The 16955-nt window shown below is 42.3% G+C and overlaps 3 protein-coding genes across 3 annotated transcripts in view; 2 read left to right on the top strand and 1 right to left on the bottom strand.

The window, feature by feature from the left end:
• Window positions 1-6272, bottom strand: part of rab27b (RAB27B, member RAS oncogene family) — a 62213-nt gene extending 55941 nt beyond the window's left edge. The window contains exon 1 of the mRNA XM_084339712.1: window positions 5959-6272. The gene's annotated coding sequence lies outside the window, so the exon portion shown is untranslated. The remainder of the gene's footprint in view (window positions 1-5958) is intronic.
• Window positions 6273-12019: 5747 nt separating this feature from the next.
• On the top strand, window positions 12020-14205 carry LOC311274996 (E3 ubiquitin/ISG15 ligase TRIM25-like; the record flags this gene model as incomplete). Its single annotated transcript, XM_084383131.1, has 1 exon — window positions 12020-14205. One exon carries the CDS (start codon window positions 12020-12022, stop codon window positions 13694-13696), a length of 1677 nt encoding a protein of 558 aa, XP_084239257.1. The 3' UTR covers window positions 13697-14205.
• Window positions 14206-14670: 465 nt separating this feature from the next.
• brcc3 (BRCA1/BRCA2-containing complex, subunit 3) lies at window positions 14671-16573 on the top strand. The gene has a single exon (XM_084382689.1). It carries the CDS (start codon window positions 14972-14974, stop codon window positions 15752-15754), a length of 783 nt encoding a protein of 260 aa, XP_084238815.1. The 5' UTR covers window positions 14671-14971; the 3' UTR covers window positions 15755-16573.
• The last annotated feature ends 382 nt before the right edge of the window (window positions 16574-16955 follow it).

Here is a 16955-nt window from a genome sequence, read left to right as displayed (position 1 = left end):
ACCTTTTGAGATTATGGTGGCTCTATAGATTAAGGTATAGAAGGAGGTGACAGCCAAAGGAACACAAGCAACAAAGATGTTCGCAGTGAATCAAAATGAGTCTGTCTGCTGTGATAACGCTCAGCTCCGACAGGTCACTGAGTTTGTACTGACATACATTTATTCATAGCACCTCTGGTTTGTAATTTAGTTCATTAGTTCTGTGAAAAAAGAAAAAAAAAAAGAGGGGTTGGCTCCAATCTGTTACTGAGCTTTTAAATCAACCAGATAGTTGCTGCCAAGACAGGTCTGTATCAGTAAAACTTCAATTTGCTGACAGTTTATCGGGAAAGCCCGCTTGACTTGGAGAGGAGTGTTACTGCAGCCAGGCCCCTCGCTATCAGGTGGAAATCTTATTTATGCATTAATAATCTTAGGCTGGGTGAATCCTGCTGGTCCTGGTCAATACACTGCGGGTGGGAGGCAGGAGGAGGAGACAGAGGCAGTGACAGAGACAGAGACAGAGACAGACAGAGAGCGAGAAGAAAAGGGCATAGTGGTTAGGGAGAGCCGTCCCAGAGTTAAAAGGTCAAAGAAAATCATCACAGCAGAACATCAAAACTGTATTCTCACGGGCTGTAACTCTCTCTGGATTTTCAAACATTACCATGGAAACTGCTGATATGCCTCATAAAAACTCAACGACAATGGCATGAAAGGTCTACAGGCCTGAACATGTACAAATAGTTTGTCTGTGACTCCACGTTATTGTACTCTCAGTCAGACTGCTATCATTCAGGAGCCCTGTGGAGGAGGATGAGGTGGCAGACAGAGCAGGAGGGAGAGATGTACTGGACTAACATTATCCAGGTTTAAATAGCTGTGTCTTTGATGACATTATCATAGAATATTCTGTCTAGTGTCCAATAATAATACTTGAAAGAGAAAGTCAGTGTGAATCTCCTGCAGGAAGGTCTGTATGACTCTTCAACCTCAGCATTTGCAAACCATTCTGACAAAAACACCTTTAAAGTGAGCAAAATGTCACTGAAAGAGATGCAAAATGATACCAAAGTGCCGCTTTACGATTGGCCATCAGACGCAGCACCAACTATCAGTGATTTTGGTGAAACAGGATCATATTTTATGGGAAAAAATGTCTGTGGGTTTCCCTCTGATGTGCTGAGGATGTAACACCATAATTAGTATGTGTTTTCGAACACAGCCAATGTCTCTGGTCCAGGCTATGCTCGCTTGGCATGCCATTACTGTTCTGAGTTTTATGCAACGCTCGTGCAAACTTTTGAGTGCCAGATGCCTGAGCCTGCATGTTCACTTTAAGATGTACGTTTTTGAGCCATAACATTGTTCCGAGTTTTATTTGCAGCTTGTAGCACGTGATGTTCCATTACATCTGACAAACTGTTACAGATGACAACGGTGTTGCACTCGGCGTTAATCTACATTATGTGGGGTTTAAATATCGTGTCCATGTCTGCGAAGAGAGAAGCCAAAACTCTCCAAAGAGGTCGACCAGCTCTCGTAACATCATACGCAAGCAGTAAAGATGATAGCCAACAAAATCCTCAGTGACCCATCCCACGCCCTTCATAGCCCGTTCCGAGATGACGCTGTAGAGGCAGAGGTTCAGAGTCTCCTGTGCACTGAAGTGCCACTTTAAAATATGCTCCTCTCCACAGCTATTGCACAGCTCAACAGCAATTAAGACGGCACCTCCACACTGAGTGAGCTGAGCCAACATATATCCATCTATACTTAGTAGAACTCCCACTGGTCAACTTCTTAAATTAACCATCTTGTTAGACATTTTACTGCATGTAATTTGTCGTCTTATTGTCTGCATTTGATATTTTTATATGTACTGTGTAGTATCTCTATGTTAGCCATGCACCAGCTTAAGAGTAATTTGCATTATTGCCTGCATTAATGGACACTAACATTTTGAATGCTGAGTTTTGAATTAACTGAAACTGGCCTTTTTTTTTATATTGAGTCTCTGCGGGTGACTCGCGCTCACTTCACAGTGACAACAAAGCACAGTGGGGCAGTTCTGAGAGCTGTGACTCCAGGAGGAAACGTCTGGATTTTTGCCAGTACGTATTAACACGCATCGATCCATCTCCATGCTGTGGACATCAATTACTTTCATTCTAATGTTACACTGCAGTTCATTGTTCCATCGTATCTTTTGATTAACTTAATGACGACACACCGGCACTCATAGCAAGCCGTCTTACCTTGTGTGAGGAGTCTTATCAATGTGTGGTGTTTGTTTGGAACATAAGTAACCAGGATTTTTACGCAGCGGTGTGAGCAAATGAAAATGCAAATTAGGCAGCAGCCAGTAGTTTCAATTAATATGATGGGAAGTGTCAGCACCCAGAGCGTCTCCCTGCAGGGTCTGCCTGTAGGATCCTCTAAGCCTCAGCTGCTATGAGCAGTGCAGCTCTTCACAATGTAATGCGCAAACATCCGTGTGAAAGACTTTTACAAACTCAAATCTAAAGACTTCACAGACAACCTGTGACAAAAAGTCACCAGTACACATTGCTTGGCTTTGAAAGAGTGGTTTGGGGACCACCATGTAGCATCCCCTGCAGCTACAGCTTTCTCGTTTTTACTGATTAATTCATCTTTTTATGAAATTCCAACAAATGAATAGCGATTTTGAGAAAGCCGGGGCCTTCAGTGTATAATAATAATAATACCGGCAGTGATAACAAACCCACGAGCTAAATGTAATCTGTAATTTCCATTATGAGTCCATCAGCGAGGAATCAACTTGGATTGATACTGGAGACGTGAAACAATAAAGCTGCCAGCAGCTCAGGGGACGTCGAGTGCATTACCAAACCAATAAAGGCTGCTTCCACTAATTACCTCTGCTCCTTCCGTCTTTGTTTACAAACTGATTTATGAGTCAACAAATACCCGAGTCTGCCTATGGGACAGAGAGACACTCATTACTGTCACGGTGGCAGTCGAGCTGCTTGTGTGTGTGTGTGTGTGTGTGTGTGTGTGTGTGTGTGTCTGAAATATTATCTTTCATTCATGGGAACACCTGGTGAAACAGCAGAAGGCGGATTAAAAAAAAAATACAGTCGATTTGTGATATTTGATTTGTAAGCGACACTGAAAAATCTTATACAGATGCAAAGATTTCTGTCACAGTGCATGTACACTGTTGGGGCGTCACCAAATACAGATTATTCAGACATAGGCTGATAATGCGCTCTAAACAGATACGATAAACTAGATTTTCTTTCCATACATCAATCCCTACTGCGCCCCTTCGTTTCCAGATTGGCACAATTTAACAAAAAAGCATCATACCGCTTCTTCTCCGTCAAAACTCCAACTTCAAATCCAAAACACGCTGACATCACACATGGCTACAATTGGTGGAATTCAAGATCTCCTCCCTACTTCAGCAGATCTCATCTCATAATCATCAGATTCAGACTTTTCTTCAGTATCAGAGGAGGCCAGGTGACTGATGTCTGGACATTAAGAACAAGAACTGGGAGTATCCAAAGCAGCAGGACGTCAATACTCAGACATTTAGTGAGTATGTTCAATGTCTTTCAATGCATTAGTCCTGCTGTGTGACTGATGTTCCACAGGTGTTATATCTAACTCATCATACGGGATTGAAGCACGACACTGTGCTGACTTGACTTAGACAGGAAGTGATGGACTGAAGTTAGGGACCGTCTTATAAGTGCATGCCAGTAGGCGGAAGTCACCATGGTTACAACCACAAAGTAGCAGAAAGACTACTGAATGGCAATATTGTAGATATTTATCAAGTACTGAAATCTCAACGTTCAGCTTGAATGACGAGGCAGCATAAAAAAACACATCTAAAATGTTAAAGAGCTGAGTTAATGTGCCTCACTTGACATTGCACATCCTGCGATGTGACCAATGTGCAAGTGCACATTGCAAAGTCGATGCTGAAAAGATATATTGTGCAGCCCTCATATATACCATGCGACAGTAGAAACGTGACCACTGAATGTTATTGACATTGCACGGTAGCTGTTTCCTTCTCTATTCTGCTTTCTGGGCTTTCCTTGGTATTGCGAACACGTCCAAATACATGTGGTATTGATAGCAACGCAAAAACAACGCAAAAATGGTTCATAGTTCCACCAGGTGTACCACCGCATGTTCAAAAGTGTCCCAGAAGAGGCTCTCCGCTGGGCTCTGTGGGGAATATGCACCAAGTCTATTTTTGATAGGAGCAAACAGAAGCTGCCTCAAGACAGAGCAGATTGAGAAAGGCAGGAAATCAAACAGTTCCTACTCACCAATGATAGAAGCAGCACAAGAATCAAGGGAAAATTTACGAAACACAATCTGAGGAAGTCGACATATGAGGCAGGGCATGACGCTCCGCATTTGAAACGCTCCCGGTGGGGTATGAAGCTGCGTGTACGAGACAACAAGACTGTGTCACACACACACAAGGTACATGGAGACGTGTCCAATGGGATCAAGGGGTGCCAGCCCTCGACTGACAAAGACCATTTTTTATGTTACATGTGTGAAAGGACAACTCCAGGCAATGTTTGGACCTGGTTCTCTGGACAGTTTCTGGAGTCTGACTTCTTGCGTGGTCCCCCATTTTTCATCATAGATACTGCCACTGTAATTACTCAGCTTTATTAAGACTTATTTAGCGTAACATTCAAACACAAATCATCTTTAATCATTTGATGAATTCAGGAACATGTTTAAAATATGATGCTATTTTGTTGGCAGCTAAACATATTGATATGTAGGGTATGGAGAGTGAAAATGGAAGTATTGAAAACAATTCAATGCAGAAAGTTGTTACAGATAAAAATGCAGACTTTTGAAACTTTTATCCTTACTTGGATCACGCCGGACGTGCTTTTTACATTTTAAAACAAGTCCCTATCGCCTTTAGTTGTTTAGGAGAATGCTGCAACACTGTTTTACTGTGAAGCTCCAGAAATGTTTTGTAGAATACAAAACTTCACCCAACTTTCCATCAGCATGGGGACAAGCAGACAATGACTGAAATTTTCATTCTGGGTGAACTGATCCTTTAACGTGCTGCCGTAACATCCTCCGCTCCTCTGGTTTCAGGCTGTACACCAGGTTATAGAACCTGACTGTATGGATTTGCTCTCACTCCACCACAGGAGCATTACTGGGGTCTAACACTGATGCTGGGTGATCACAGAGTTCTGGGGTTGAGGTCGGGGCTCTGTGCAGAACAGTCGAGCTGTCCCACAACAACACATTTCTTTATGGAGCAAAGTGCATGGTTGCACTGACATGTCAAAACCAAACTGGGTGAAACACAAACCGCTGACACAAAGTCGGACACACACTGCTGTCTCACATATAACACACTAAAGGACCCACAGAGGCCATCAAAACAGCTCCAGACCAACAGGATGTCCACTAAGCAGGTGGATTTCATGCACTTCAACCAGATAAAGTATATTGCCACACACACATGTGCATGTACACCCACACAGACACACACACTCCAGCTACACAAACACACACACTGTATTCCAACTCTAGAAGGCAAAAAGCATGACAGATCACGTTCTTTCTCCCTCACACACACACACACACACACACACACACACACACACACACACACACACACACTGTATTTAGTCTAGTCATTTGCCTAAACATAAGAGAGGTGCAGCAGCGCTTTGCGTGTGCAGCGGCGGATCTGATAAGCACTGTGTGTTCGGAGGCTGCAGACACTTTGCTCCTCAGCAGCTCCTCCAGCAGCCCTGCGCCGGGCTATGACTCATACCGCCAGCCTTTCCTCTGATGCTGGAGACGACACGGAAACGCACCAGTAAACAACAACCAAACAACCGTCTGCAGCAGGCACGAGCCGAGCCGAGCCTGGAGCATGTCCCGGGAACATTTCCTTTCCTTTCTCTCTCTGGCACTTACCTTTCTTTGACGTTACAGAAACAAACTCAGATCCTCCTCTCAGGTGTCTGCTGCTGCTGCTGCTGCTGCTGCTGCCTGGCCAGTTCGTCTCCTCCTCCTCCTCCGAGACGTCGCATCTCTCCCACGGTCCTGATGGAGAGGAGAATCCGCGCAGAGATGCACCAAACCTGCCCGGAGCTTCGGTGTGGCGGCCCGGCGGAGTGTTTGGAGAGGGAAGCAGGCGGAGGAGTGAAGGAGTGGACCTCCGAGAGCGCAACGAGTCTGATGGATGTCGCTCGGCTTCCTCGAGGGGTGGAGGGTTGACGCTCCTGCCGCTTTCAGGGACTCCTCGGAAAGTAGGTTTTGTCAGCTGTTAGCAAACAGGTGCTACCATGTGCCTCTGTTGATTTAACACTGTTAGCAAAAATAGTTTTTGGGGTTTTTTTTAAATTATTTTATCCTGAGTGTAAAAGCTTATAAATGTATGGAACTATCCTTTAAGGCTATACTGTACAAAATTGAGTCCATGTTTTTCATTAGCATTAATATATTTGCCCGACCTGGTAGGCTACGTCTAAAGAACACTGTAGCCTAGCTAGTTTCCTGAGCTAGCTACATTTATTTTGACGTAGCTAAGTTAAACTAATAGTTTGACAGTTTTAGAAAAAATTTGCTTATTCGTTTATTTCTCAGTTAGATGAGAAGATCAACACCGTACCACCAAAGCCACAAGCAGGGGAGGGTTAGCTCAATAGCATAAAGACTGGAGGCAGGGGAAGAACAAAATCCCTTCGCCCAGGCCTGCCAAAGACAACAGGTCAGGAGGCTATTTCAAAATGAACCCAAACATAAACTATTTAGTATATTTGCTGGAAAAAAGTAGTCTACAGTACCCCACAAATTTAGATTTTTTTTCAGATTAATTAACAAATGTTAGGCTACCTCTTGTCAATAAATTTCAAAATTAGTTGAGGTTTTTTGTAAAGAGAATGTCACATTTTGTAACTGCCAATGCCATATACATGTTTTAATGATCTTTCCACAATTTGTTGAGTTTAATCATTTAAATGAATGTTATTCTATATCAGCCTTATAAATGTTAATACTAGTAATAAGTATTATTCCTGCTTTGGTTACTATAATTAAGGCTACAGTCATACCACTACAAATCTTCAGTTGAGTGAGAACAGTACATTGCAGCTTTCAACAGCAAAAAAACAAAAACATAAAAACATTACACTTGCATATGAACCTACTGTGACAGGTACATTTTTAGGCCTGTGGAAAGTGTTAATGGTTATTGTAGAAAAGGCCTAAACTAAATTATTGGTTAATTAGGCCTATTTAAAATTCCCACTCACCAAAATTAGAGGAAACAACACATATAAAACGGGAAGCTTATAATTCTTGCATCACGTGAAGGCAGCACCGTGTGTGTGTATTGAGGCTACGCATTTGGCATTTAACCTGAAATGATGTGAGCCTGCAGGGTCCTAGCGCCTACATTTTACTTCCTCATTCACTTTGGCCTAAATGTTCAACAGGTGGAAACAAACAATTCATGTGCTGATATTTTTACATGACTAAATAAAGAGAAAAGAATAGAAATTAAGATAAAATAAAGTGTTAGTGTTGTTAAAGTGTTATTGGACGCTGAAAGGATAGTACTTTTTTTTCAACTCCACAGAGAAGCTGTGCTGATGTTTGCAGTAAATTACAAATTTACTGCAGTTATTTTAACAGCACATATGATGGTGTTAATAAAACATAAACATTAAAATGTTTCAAACTTTAGGCTTTTGGTAGGTAAAAAAAATCATATTGTCATGAAATATGAAGTTATTCACCGAACAGAGGTTTAAATGCAACTCAGCTGTGACAGGGATGAAGCAAGTTTTCACAGGACACCAACAGAAAAAGAGATTAATTTAAATATATATATATATTTGTGAAACATGATCCAAAGATAATATAAATGATATCTCCTTCAGTCCCTGTAACTCCATATGGCAATATTAGCTAATACTATAAAATGAAATAACCACACCAAATTTTCACAGTCCATATTTTGTAAAGCACACTGGTGAGCAAACCAGTCATGTTTTGTGGCTGACTGACAGATGCAGTATACTTCATCCACATCCACTCCCATAAAGTCCTCAAGTTTATTTTGATAGCTTGGCAAGCAGCATACAGTATTTGCAGACCAGACACATAGTAACATTAGTAGAATGTTGGGAAACCAAATCACGATAAAGCTACAAATTAGAAACTCGCCAATGTAGGCTACATGGAATATGGAGTAACAGATGTAGAGTAAATAAGAACTGCAAAAGAAGAGCTAAAGAAAATCATAATTACAACGTACCACCAAAACATTTGTGTAAACTAAATGTAGCTTTTATACATTTTGGTAAAGTCGCTCTAAGTGTATAAAGGATATGGCAGGAGATATTCTGTGGTCCATGTTATCAGGAGTGAAAAGACCAAAACAAACATTGAATATGTATTGTCTGTGCACCCAAAGCTTGATATATCTTATTCCTTTGTATACCCACTAGATATATGTTGAAACCTTCCTTTTTTATTTTCTTTTTGTTGCAACTTTACATCTCTTTAGGTTCAATTTTCTGTTTAATGTTGAGACAATGTTGTGCTTATGGTCTGATTAGGTTTTAACACAAAAGCCACTTGGATATGGTTAGGAAAAGATCATGTTTAGCTGACCTGGTTCTCTCGCCACAAACATGACCATGTCCCCGACATCTCATTAACAATATCTGTTTGTTACCACAAGCGCGGCTTGAAAATATCCTGTCTACTTATAAATATCCAGTGGTTTCACCCTTACAAATGTTGAAATGCAGCCTCTGACAGTGGTTGGCACGGAAGCCGTTTCACCTGGCTGTAACACCATTCCCTCAGCTCATATACATGTTATGTGAATGTGATGTGACACTTATTGTTGACATGTTGATATGATATGTATGACAATTTTGTATCCATTGTTTGCAGAAAAAGTAAAATGTCAGCATTTTGTTCTGGCTGGACATAGAGCTCTATTGTTGTCCAAAAACTATTAAAAATTCACCACTGAGCCAAACTGTTGCACTGGGCGACATGTTTCTTCACTACCATGAACACGCACACAGTAGTTTATAATGGGGCCTGTGATCTGTTAGCCAAAAATTAACAAATTGTTAATTTTGTCTTTCAGGACATTTGTTGATGATAAAACATAGAATAACACCAGCCTTACCTCACAAAGCATTTTGTTGTTATTTATTTTGCATTGCATGTGTTATTGACACTAATTTAAAATGGGAGAAGAACTGTTGTGTCTGTGAACAGTCCTTCAAATAGGCTGTTTTCTTTCCAATACTTTTCATTTGAAACCATACTGGGCTCTAGTTAATCTTTCAATTAAATCTTACTGGCTGCATCTTAGTCGTCATGGATACCACGCGCCTCTGCAAACATGTGAGGTGCCAAAGCAAATGCTATCAACTCCTGAACACACGTGCACACACAGTTGTAGGAAGCTCCTGACTGTAGTTGACATAAAGTGTTGGTCTGTGGTCTCTGTGTGTGTTGTGTTTGTGTTCAATCGTGTGCATGAGTGTGTGTGTGTCTGATGTAGGCATATGCTTGAGTGATTTTTACATTTGATCACGCATGTACTGATGTCGAGCCACGTTCAGGATCAAAGTTTTACCACCACAACCCGTCACCATGGAGACATGAAAGTGGATTCACATGTCATGTTTCTCCGGTCTAATGAGGAAACACAGACGTCTGTCATATCAGTTCCTCGTGTTAAATCAGAGTAAAAAGAATACTGAACAATACCGAACAGTAGACGACCTGAAAAAAAATGAAACTAAGAATAGATAACAGGAGAACAGAAAAGTAGTGAAACATAACAACTTGTAACATGTCAAGAATGCTGAATGTAACACCAAGCTTCATCTCACAAAATATTCTCAATGCAATTACGTTTACTCCTCACATCCAGTAAAATCTGCCTTTTGTATTATATCCTACATGTATTTTATATGTAGTTGAGGCGGCCCTTTAAATTGTCCACACACACTGAAAAAGTGTCAAGGACAAGTTAGTAGGCAACAGAAGGCTGATGCATTTGGAGGTTTCTCCTGAAAGCATAACCATCTCGTGCGTGAGAGCGGATGTACAGTCAAAGTAAGCATTATGGGAAACTAGTCACCAACAGCTGCCTCAGCACAGCAGCAGGAGTGCATCATGTGGGGCCACGAAAGTCAGCAAGCTAATACACTCACAGCAACAACGCTAACATGCTGCTGTTTAGCAGGTGTGGAGATGTGGAGAGTTTCTGGTGGCTACAATATCTTCCACTTAGTAATAAGAACTACAAAAGTGTTAACAAATGAGTGCATAACTGGTTACAAAGCCATCATTGTGTGTAGTGCAAATTAAATTAAAACTAGTATTACCAAAAATGCAATTAAAAAAGAGCTATAAAGCCCATAGAGGTTGTTTTGATTTAACTAGTTTCAGTTTAATGCTAATTCCTCTATACGACCTACATAAGTAAACCAGACCGTCAGGAAGAGGATTGGCCAGTTCTATAGAATAATTAGTCAGTAGTGAGTAGTATGTTAGCCAGTTAAAAGGAGGCGGAGGAGAATTGTCTTTAGAGGATTTTATTTTGAGGTTGTGGCTGATAATGGCCGAGATCAGCAAATAGATCAGCAGACCATCCTGACTTACTGTATGTGGGAATACTACAAAATCATCCCATTCCAGCCTTTTCTCTCAGGCATGAATGCAGGAAAAGACACAAGCTCAGGCTCAGCTATTGTTAGTATTTTAACGTGATCTGATTTCAGCAGAGGCACCAGCCAAAAAGAAACTAAATGAATCACCTATGCTCCGTTTAGCCATTTCAACCATGGGAATAATATAGTCTGTCAAAGTAAATGAATAAACAAACAGGGCAACAAGACACAAAAAAGAAAGGTAGAAACTGAGCTGCAAAAAAAAAAAAGAATGAAAAGAAAAGAAAAACTAACCTTACAAACTAAGGAAATTAAATGTATGAGGACAGTAATAGGTACTCAATGAAAATTATTTTATTAATTTAAGCCAAGGGGGACACCTGGTGGTGAAGTACAGACATGGCAAGGCAGTCTAACCAAACTGAGGCTCCAGGAAGGCAGACAAATAAGTGCAATAGCCCTTACATTTCGTCTTTAGCTGACACTTTCATAAAACAGAAAGAAGCGGGGTGTGATGCTCTCTGATTGGTCATCAGATCATCTAGTGTAACAATCCTTCATTCAGGCACACAGAAACACAGAGCAGCTTTGTTTTGAAGATGAGTCTGGAAGGCTTAACTCGATTTTCACATTGCATTCTGCTAAAGAGCTACAGAAAGCACAATATCTGTTTCACCAACTCAAAACATATATGTAATACCATTACTAGAACCCATGCTTTATATCAGGAATCTTGTTTCTTAACGAGCATGTTAGCACACATGTTCATGATCAATAGAAATATGAGACGGTAGAACACATTTATTGAGACTGTGTCTGCACTAAAGGCTGACACGACAAGTTTCTGACCGGGGTTATCAGGCAGTTATATGGAACTTGAACCGAGCCGTGTAACATAACTGCTCCAAACAGTACAGTAAAGACTGAGACATATCGCCCTATGGAGATTAAATTGTGCACTAGAAGCAAAAGGTGTTATTATGTTGTACTCCAGCTTCATGTCCCACGCAATTCACTTCATGTTGTAAACAGAGGCTGGAAAAACATCCTGCCTCCCTGAAACGGCTCCTCTTCCTGGAATGATCCCATGCATAATAACCCCTCCCTCTGCTTCCTGCTGTCCAACACAGCCCGTCCTATTTAGTCCAGATATTTCCTGCTTCCTGACTCTTTCGCAGATCTCCCAGTGCACACCCACATGTTGTAGAGTGAAGCCCCATTCACAGCAGAGCAGCAAAGGGAACTAGGCTTTGGTATGGATCACTTCCTAGATTTTTTAGGTTGAGAAAGTGAAACTGCTCAGATCACTGTTTCTCTGGGGTGAAATGGCGCAGCGACAAAACCTAATGGATCAGAAAAAACTCTGCTGTTCGATCTGTCTGGATCTCCTGAAGGATCCGGTGACTATTCCCTGTGGACACAGCTACTGTATGAACTGTATTAGAAGTCACTGGGATGAAGAGGATCAGAAGAAAGTCTACAGCTGTCCTCAGTGCAGACAGACCTTCCAACCGAGGCCTGCCCTGGTGAAAAACACCATGTTAGCAGATTTAGCAGAGGAGCTGAAGAAGACTGGACTCCAAGCTGCTCCAGCTGATCACTGCTATGCCGGACCTGAAGATGTGGCCTGTGATTTCTGCACTGGAAGAAAGCTGAAAGCTTTCATGTCCTGTCTGCAGTGTCTGGTCTCTTACTGTGAGCAGCACCTCCAGCCTCACTATGAATCCCCTGCCTTTGAAAAGCACAAGCTGGTGGACCCCTCCAAGAAGCTTCAGGAAAACATCTGCCCTAATCATGGTAAAGTGATGAAGATTTTCTGCCGCACTGATCAGCAGTGTATCTGTTATCTCTGCTCCATGGATGAACACAAGGATCACCAAACAGTCTTAGCCTCAGCAGAACGGACTGAGAGGCAGGGAGAGCTCGGAACAAGTCGACAAAAGATCCAGCAGAGAATCCAGGAAAGAGAGGATGATGTGAAGCTGCTGCAGGAGAAGGTGGAGGCTGTCAACCACTCTGCTGATTTAGCAGTGAAGAACAGCGACAAGATCTTCACTCAGCTGGTTCGTCTTATCAAGAATAGAAGTTCCGATGTGAAGCAGCAGATCAGATCCAAGCAGAAAAATGAAGTCAGTCCAGCCAAAGAGCTTCAGCAGAAGCTGCAGCAGGAGATCACTGAACTGAGGAGGAAAGACGCTGAGTTGGAGCAGCTTTCACACATCGAGGACCACATCCAGTTTCTAAACAACTACCCATCACTGTCACAAATCAGTAAATCTACAGACTCACCCAGCATCAATATCCACCCTCTGCAGTACTTTGAGGATGCGACAGCAGCTGTGTCAGAGGTCAGAGATAAACTACAGGACATTCTGAGTGACGTATGGACCAAGATCTCACTGACAGAGACTGGAGTTGATGTTTTCCTGCCACAAGCAGAGCCAAAGACAAGAGCTGAATTCTTACAGTATTCATGTCAAATCACACTGGACCCAAACACAGCACACACACAGCTGTTATTATCTGAAGGGAACAGAAAAGCAACAGTGGCGAGTGAAAAGCAGTCGTATTCAAGTCATCCTGACAGATTTACTGACATGTTTCAGGTCCTGAACAGAGAGAGTCTGAGTGGACGTCAGTACTGGGAGGTGGAGAGGAGCACAAATGAGGTTTCAGTAGCCGTCACGTACAAGGATGTCAGCAGAACAGGATATGAAAGTGGATTTGGAAATGATGACAAGTCTTGGACATTAGAGTGTTTCAGCAACAGTTATGCATTCAGACATAACAGTATCAGCACTTTTATCTCAGGTCCTCCGTCCTCCAAAATAGGAGTGTACCTGGATCACAGGGCAGGTATTGTGTCCTTCTACAGCGTCTCTGACACCATGACTCTCCTCCACAGAGTCCAGACCGCCTTCACTCAGCCGCTCTATCATGGACTGGGTGTTTTTGGTTCATATGGTAGTGGATCTACGGCTGAGTTCTGTATGCTTAGGTAGATCGTAGAGGCTGTGAGTCGATGGCTCCACAGAGATTTGACTTTGCCTTTTAATTCAGTGATTGGCAATTTGACTGAAGAACAAGTACAGACTTTTCCTTTTCATTTGATCTCATCCTGTAACTTGTTATTTGATCAGGAACTGTACGCCAGCATTGTATTACCATTATCTAAACAAAGCTACTGTGGTTTTGGCTCATGAGGTACTTCAGGGGAGTTTTGCGATAATTACTGCAGCTGTATGTCTTCCTTTGGAAAGACAAACAACTGCCTAGAGTGTTGTTGCTGCCATGTTTTCTTATGAAACATCGTGTTAGTGATGTTTAGTTCCACCACATCTTGATTATGAGGACGAAAACCACCAGTTAATTTGTGGTTGTATTTACACAAATGTGATTTATGCCAAGATTTGCACTATACTGCATCAATGAAGGCTCAGAGTTGTCTTTGTTCACACTAATGATTTATCTTGTTCTACATTGTAAAATTGTAAAAAAAAAAAAAAAACAATGTAAACCCCATTTAAAGTGCAATTATTCCACTATTTTTTGTATGTGTAACTTTGTTTACAATTGAACAGTGATTAATTAATAACACAACGTGTTCAACTATCCACCCTATAGTGTTCCTTTATTTTATGTGCACATTAGCACTTTCATTTCTGATCAAATTAACACGTTTGTGATTTCGTTTTTTATAATCCTGTTTCATGATCAATATGTACAATTATAATGGAAAAGACTGCAAATAAACTTGATATTGTCAATTTGGCTCTCTTGAATATGATGCTCACCTGGGGTTACACCATAAACACTGTTAACAACTGGAATTAACTGGAAATGTATACTTTATTAAAAAAAATTTTTTTAAAAATCTGTCATAGGTTATACAAAACCATGTAACAATGATGTTATAAATCCGACCTGCCCTCACACACACAACACCTATACTTTAACACACTACCACTCATGAATCATTAGTGGAGTCCTTTTTTGTCCTTGTATGATGCATTTATCTTGATTGATTGAATAATGGTGATAAATGCACATGACATGGAAGTGTAGACAGACAAACATCCGGTCACATTGATTGAAAATATGAGTATAAGTTTTTTTTACAACACCCGGGAAAAAAAGCGGAACCTTTGTTCAGAGTCCCACCACCAACACGGAATGTGTTGGCGACGTACGTCGGAACACGGAAGTGTAGCGCCGCTCCTGCTTCTGTTTATGTTTTCGTCCTCTCACCGAACAGAAAACCTGATTTCACCGAAAATATGGCCGTGAGCGCGGTGCACCTGGAGTCAGACGCCTTCCTGGTGTGTATGAATCACGCGTTGAGCACAGAGAAAGAGGAGGTGATGGGTTTGTGTATCGGAGAGGTGGAAACAACCCGAATCGTCCACATCCACTCCGTCATCATCCTCCGCCGCTCGGACAAGAGGAAGGACCGGGTGGAGATCTCCCCGGAGCAGCTGTCGGCGGCCTCCACGGAGGCGGAGAGGCTGGCCGACATCACCGGCAGACCCATGCGGGTGGTCGGCTGGTACCACTCCCACCCGCACATCACCGTGTGGCCCTCTCACGTCGACGTGAGGACCCAGGCCATGTACCAGATGCTGGACCAGTGCTTCGTGGGCCTCATTTTCTCCTGCTTCATCGAGGACAAGAACACGAAGACGGGCCGGGTGCTGTACACCTGTTTTCAGTCCGTGCAGGCGCAGAAGGGCTCCGAGTACGAGCGGGTGGAGATCCCCATCCACGTTGTGCCCCGCGAAGCCATCGGTAAGGTGTGCCTGGAGTCTGCCGTGGAGCTGCCGCGGATCCTGTGCCAGGAGGAGCAGGACACCTACCGCAAGATCCACAGCCTGGCGCACCTGGACCCCGTCACCAAGATCCACAACGGCTCGGTGTTCACCAAGAACCTGTGCAGCCAGATGTCGGCGGTGAGCGGGCCGCTGCTGCAGTGGCTGGAGGACCGGCTGGAGCAGAACAAGCAGAGCGTCGTGGAGCTGCAGCGGGAGAAGGAGAGGCTGCAGCAGGAGCTGGCTGCTCTGTGAGCCGGGGGGACACGGAGGGTGGAGGAGGACACGGAGGGTGGAGGAGGACAGTTCGGAGACCAGCTTTTTTTCTGTTGAAAAGGCTGAAGGGACCTTTTGTTTTGCTTGTTTCAGCTTCTTTACTTTTCTCTCAGCTTCCAGGAAGTTCTTGGTATCGACCCTCAACATTTTTCTGTACCTTTCTTGTTCATAATATGGAGGATCAAGAACTGTGTGTAATAACAAAGCTGGCATTAAATGTGACCATGTGACATTTCCTGTTAAATAATATTTTTTCTAAATGTGTTATTTTTAGGAAAAGTTCTCTCCAGCTGCAAACTAACATATAGCTGTCATTAACACATAGTTGGCCCATTATTAACTGTATTAGACAATCATTTGGTCTCTTAAATGTTGGACTGAAATACTAAAACAAAATACTATCACTGGTGGTTTTGCATGATGTGATGGAAGACTGTTGCAGCCACCCATGATGGAAATGAGTGGTGATCTAGCAGGAAAGCTGATGTGTTTGAAGCAGTTTATGGAAAATGGGCTGAAACAAGCAAAAACTACAGCTGGATCAATGAAGAGCCTCCCTCCTGTTATAATCACTCTGAATCAGAGCCAGCTGAGGTGTGAGTGACAAAGAGAATGTGCCTTTGGACTTATACTACTGTATATTGGGGTTATTGAATGTAAAGAATGTGTGGGCGCCTGCTGTTTAACACGTAATGTAACATTTAACGCCACTGATTGACTATGGTTCAACCTGTTTAACTGTTGTGGGTCAAAGACAAGGTTTGGAAAATGTACAATACAATAAAAATGTAAAAAATATTTAATAAAAGGTTATTATTAATTGTTTGGAGTGTTGCCTTTGCACATTTAAGGGTGGTCTTAGAGAATGTAGATCACGTTCTGACTCGTTTGTTTCAGAGAATGTTACTAAAATTGATTGATGCTAAATTTCAATAATCAAAACTAGTCAGAAATCAAACTTTGGCAGAAATACACAAGATTGAAAAATGTCTATTTACGTGTCCTTTAGTCCACCTCTGGCCTCTGACGCAGCCTTTACCACAGGAGGGACATTGGTCCTGGTTAAGAGAGCAGGTTTACTGAGACATGACATTGAGAAGTAAATCTTCAGAAACTGGGTTTGATCCTGTGTGAGGGCTGACCCTAACATCATACGGCTGTTGAATCTCTCGTTTCAGTC

Source organism: Pagrus pagrus (assembly GCF_965226575.1).
Source record: "Pagrus pagrus genome assembly, chromosome: 19".
NCBI lineage: Eukaryota > Metazoa > Chordata > Actinopteri > Spariformes > Sparidae > Pagrus > Pagrus pagrus.
The sequence above is the reverse complement of the archived record's forward strand: the minus strand, read 5'-3'. Positions and strand labels throughout refer to the sequence as shown.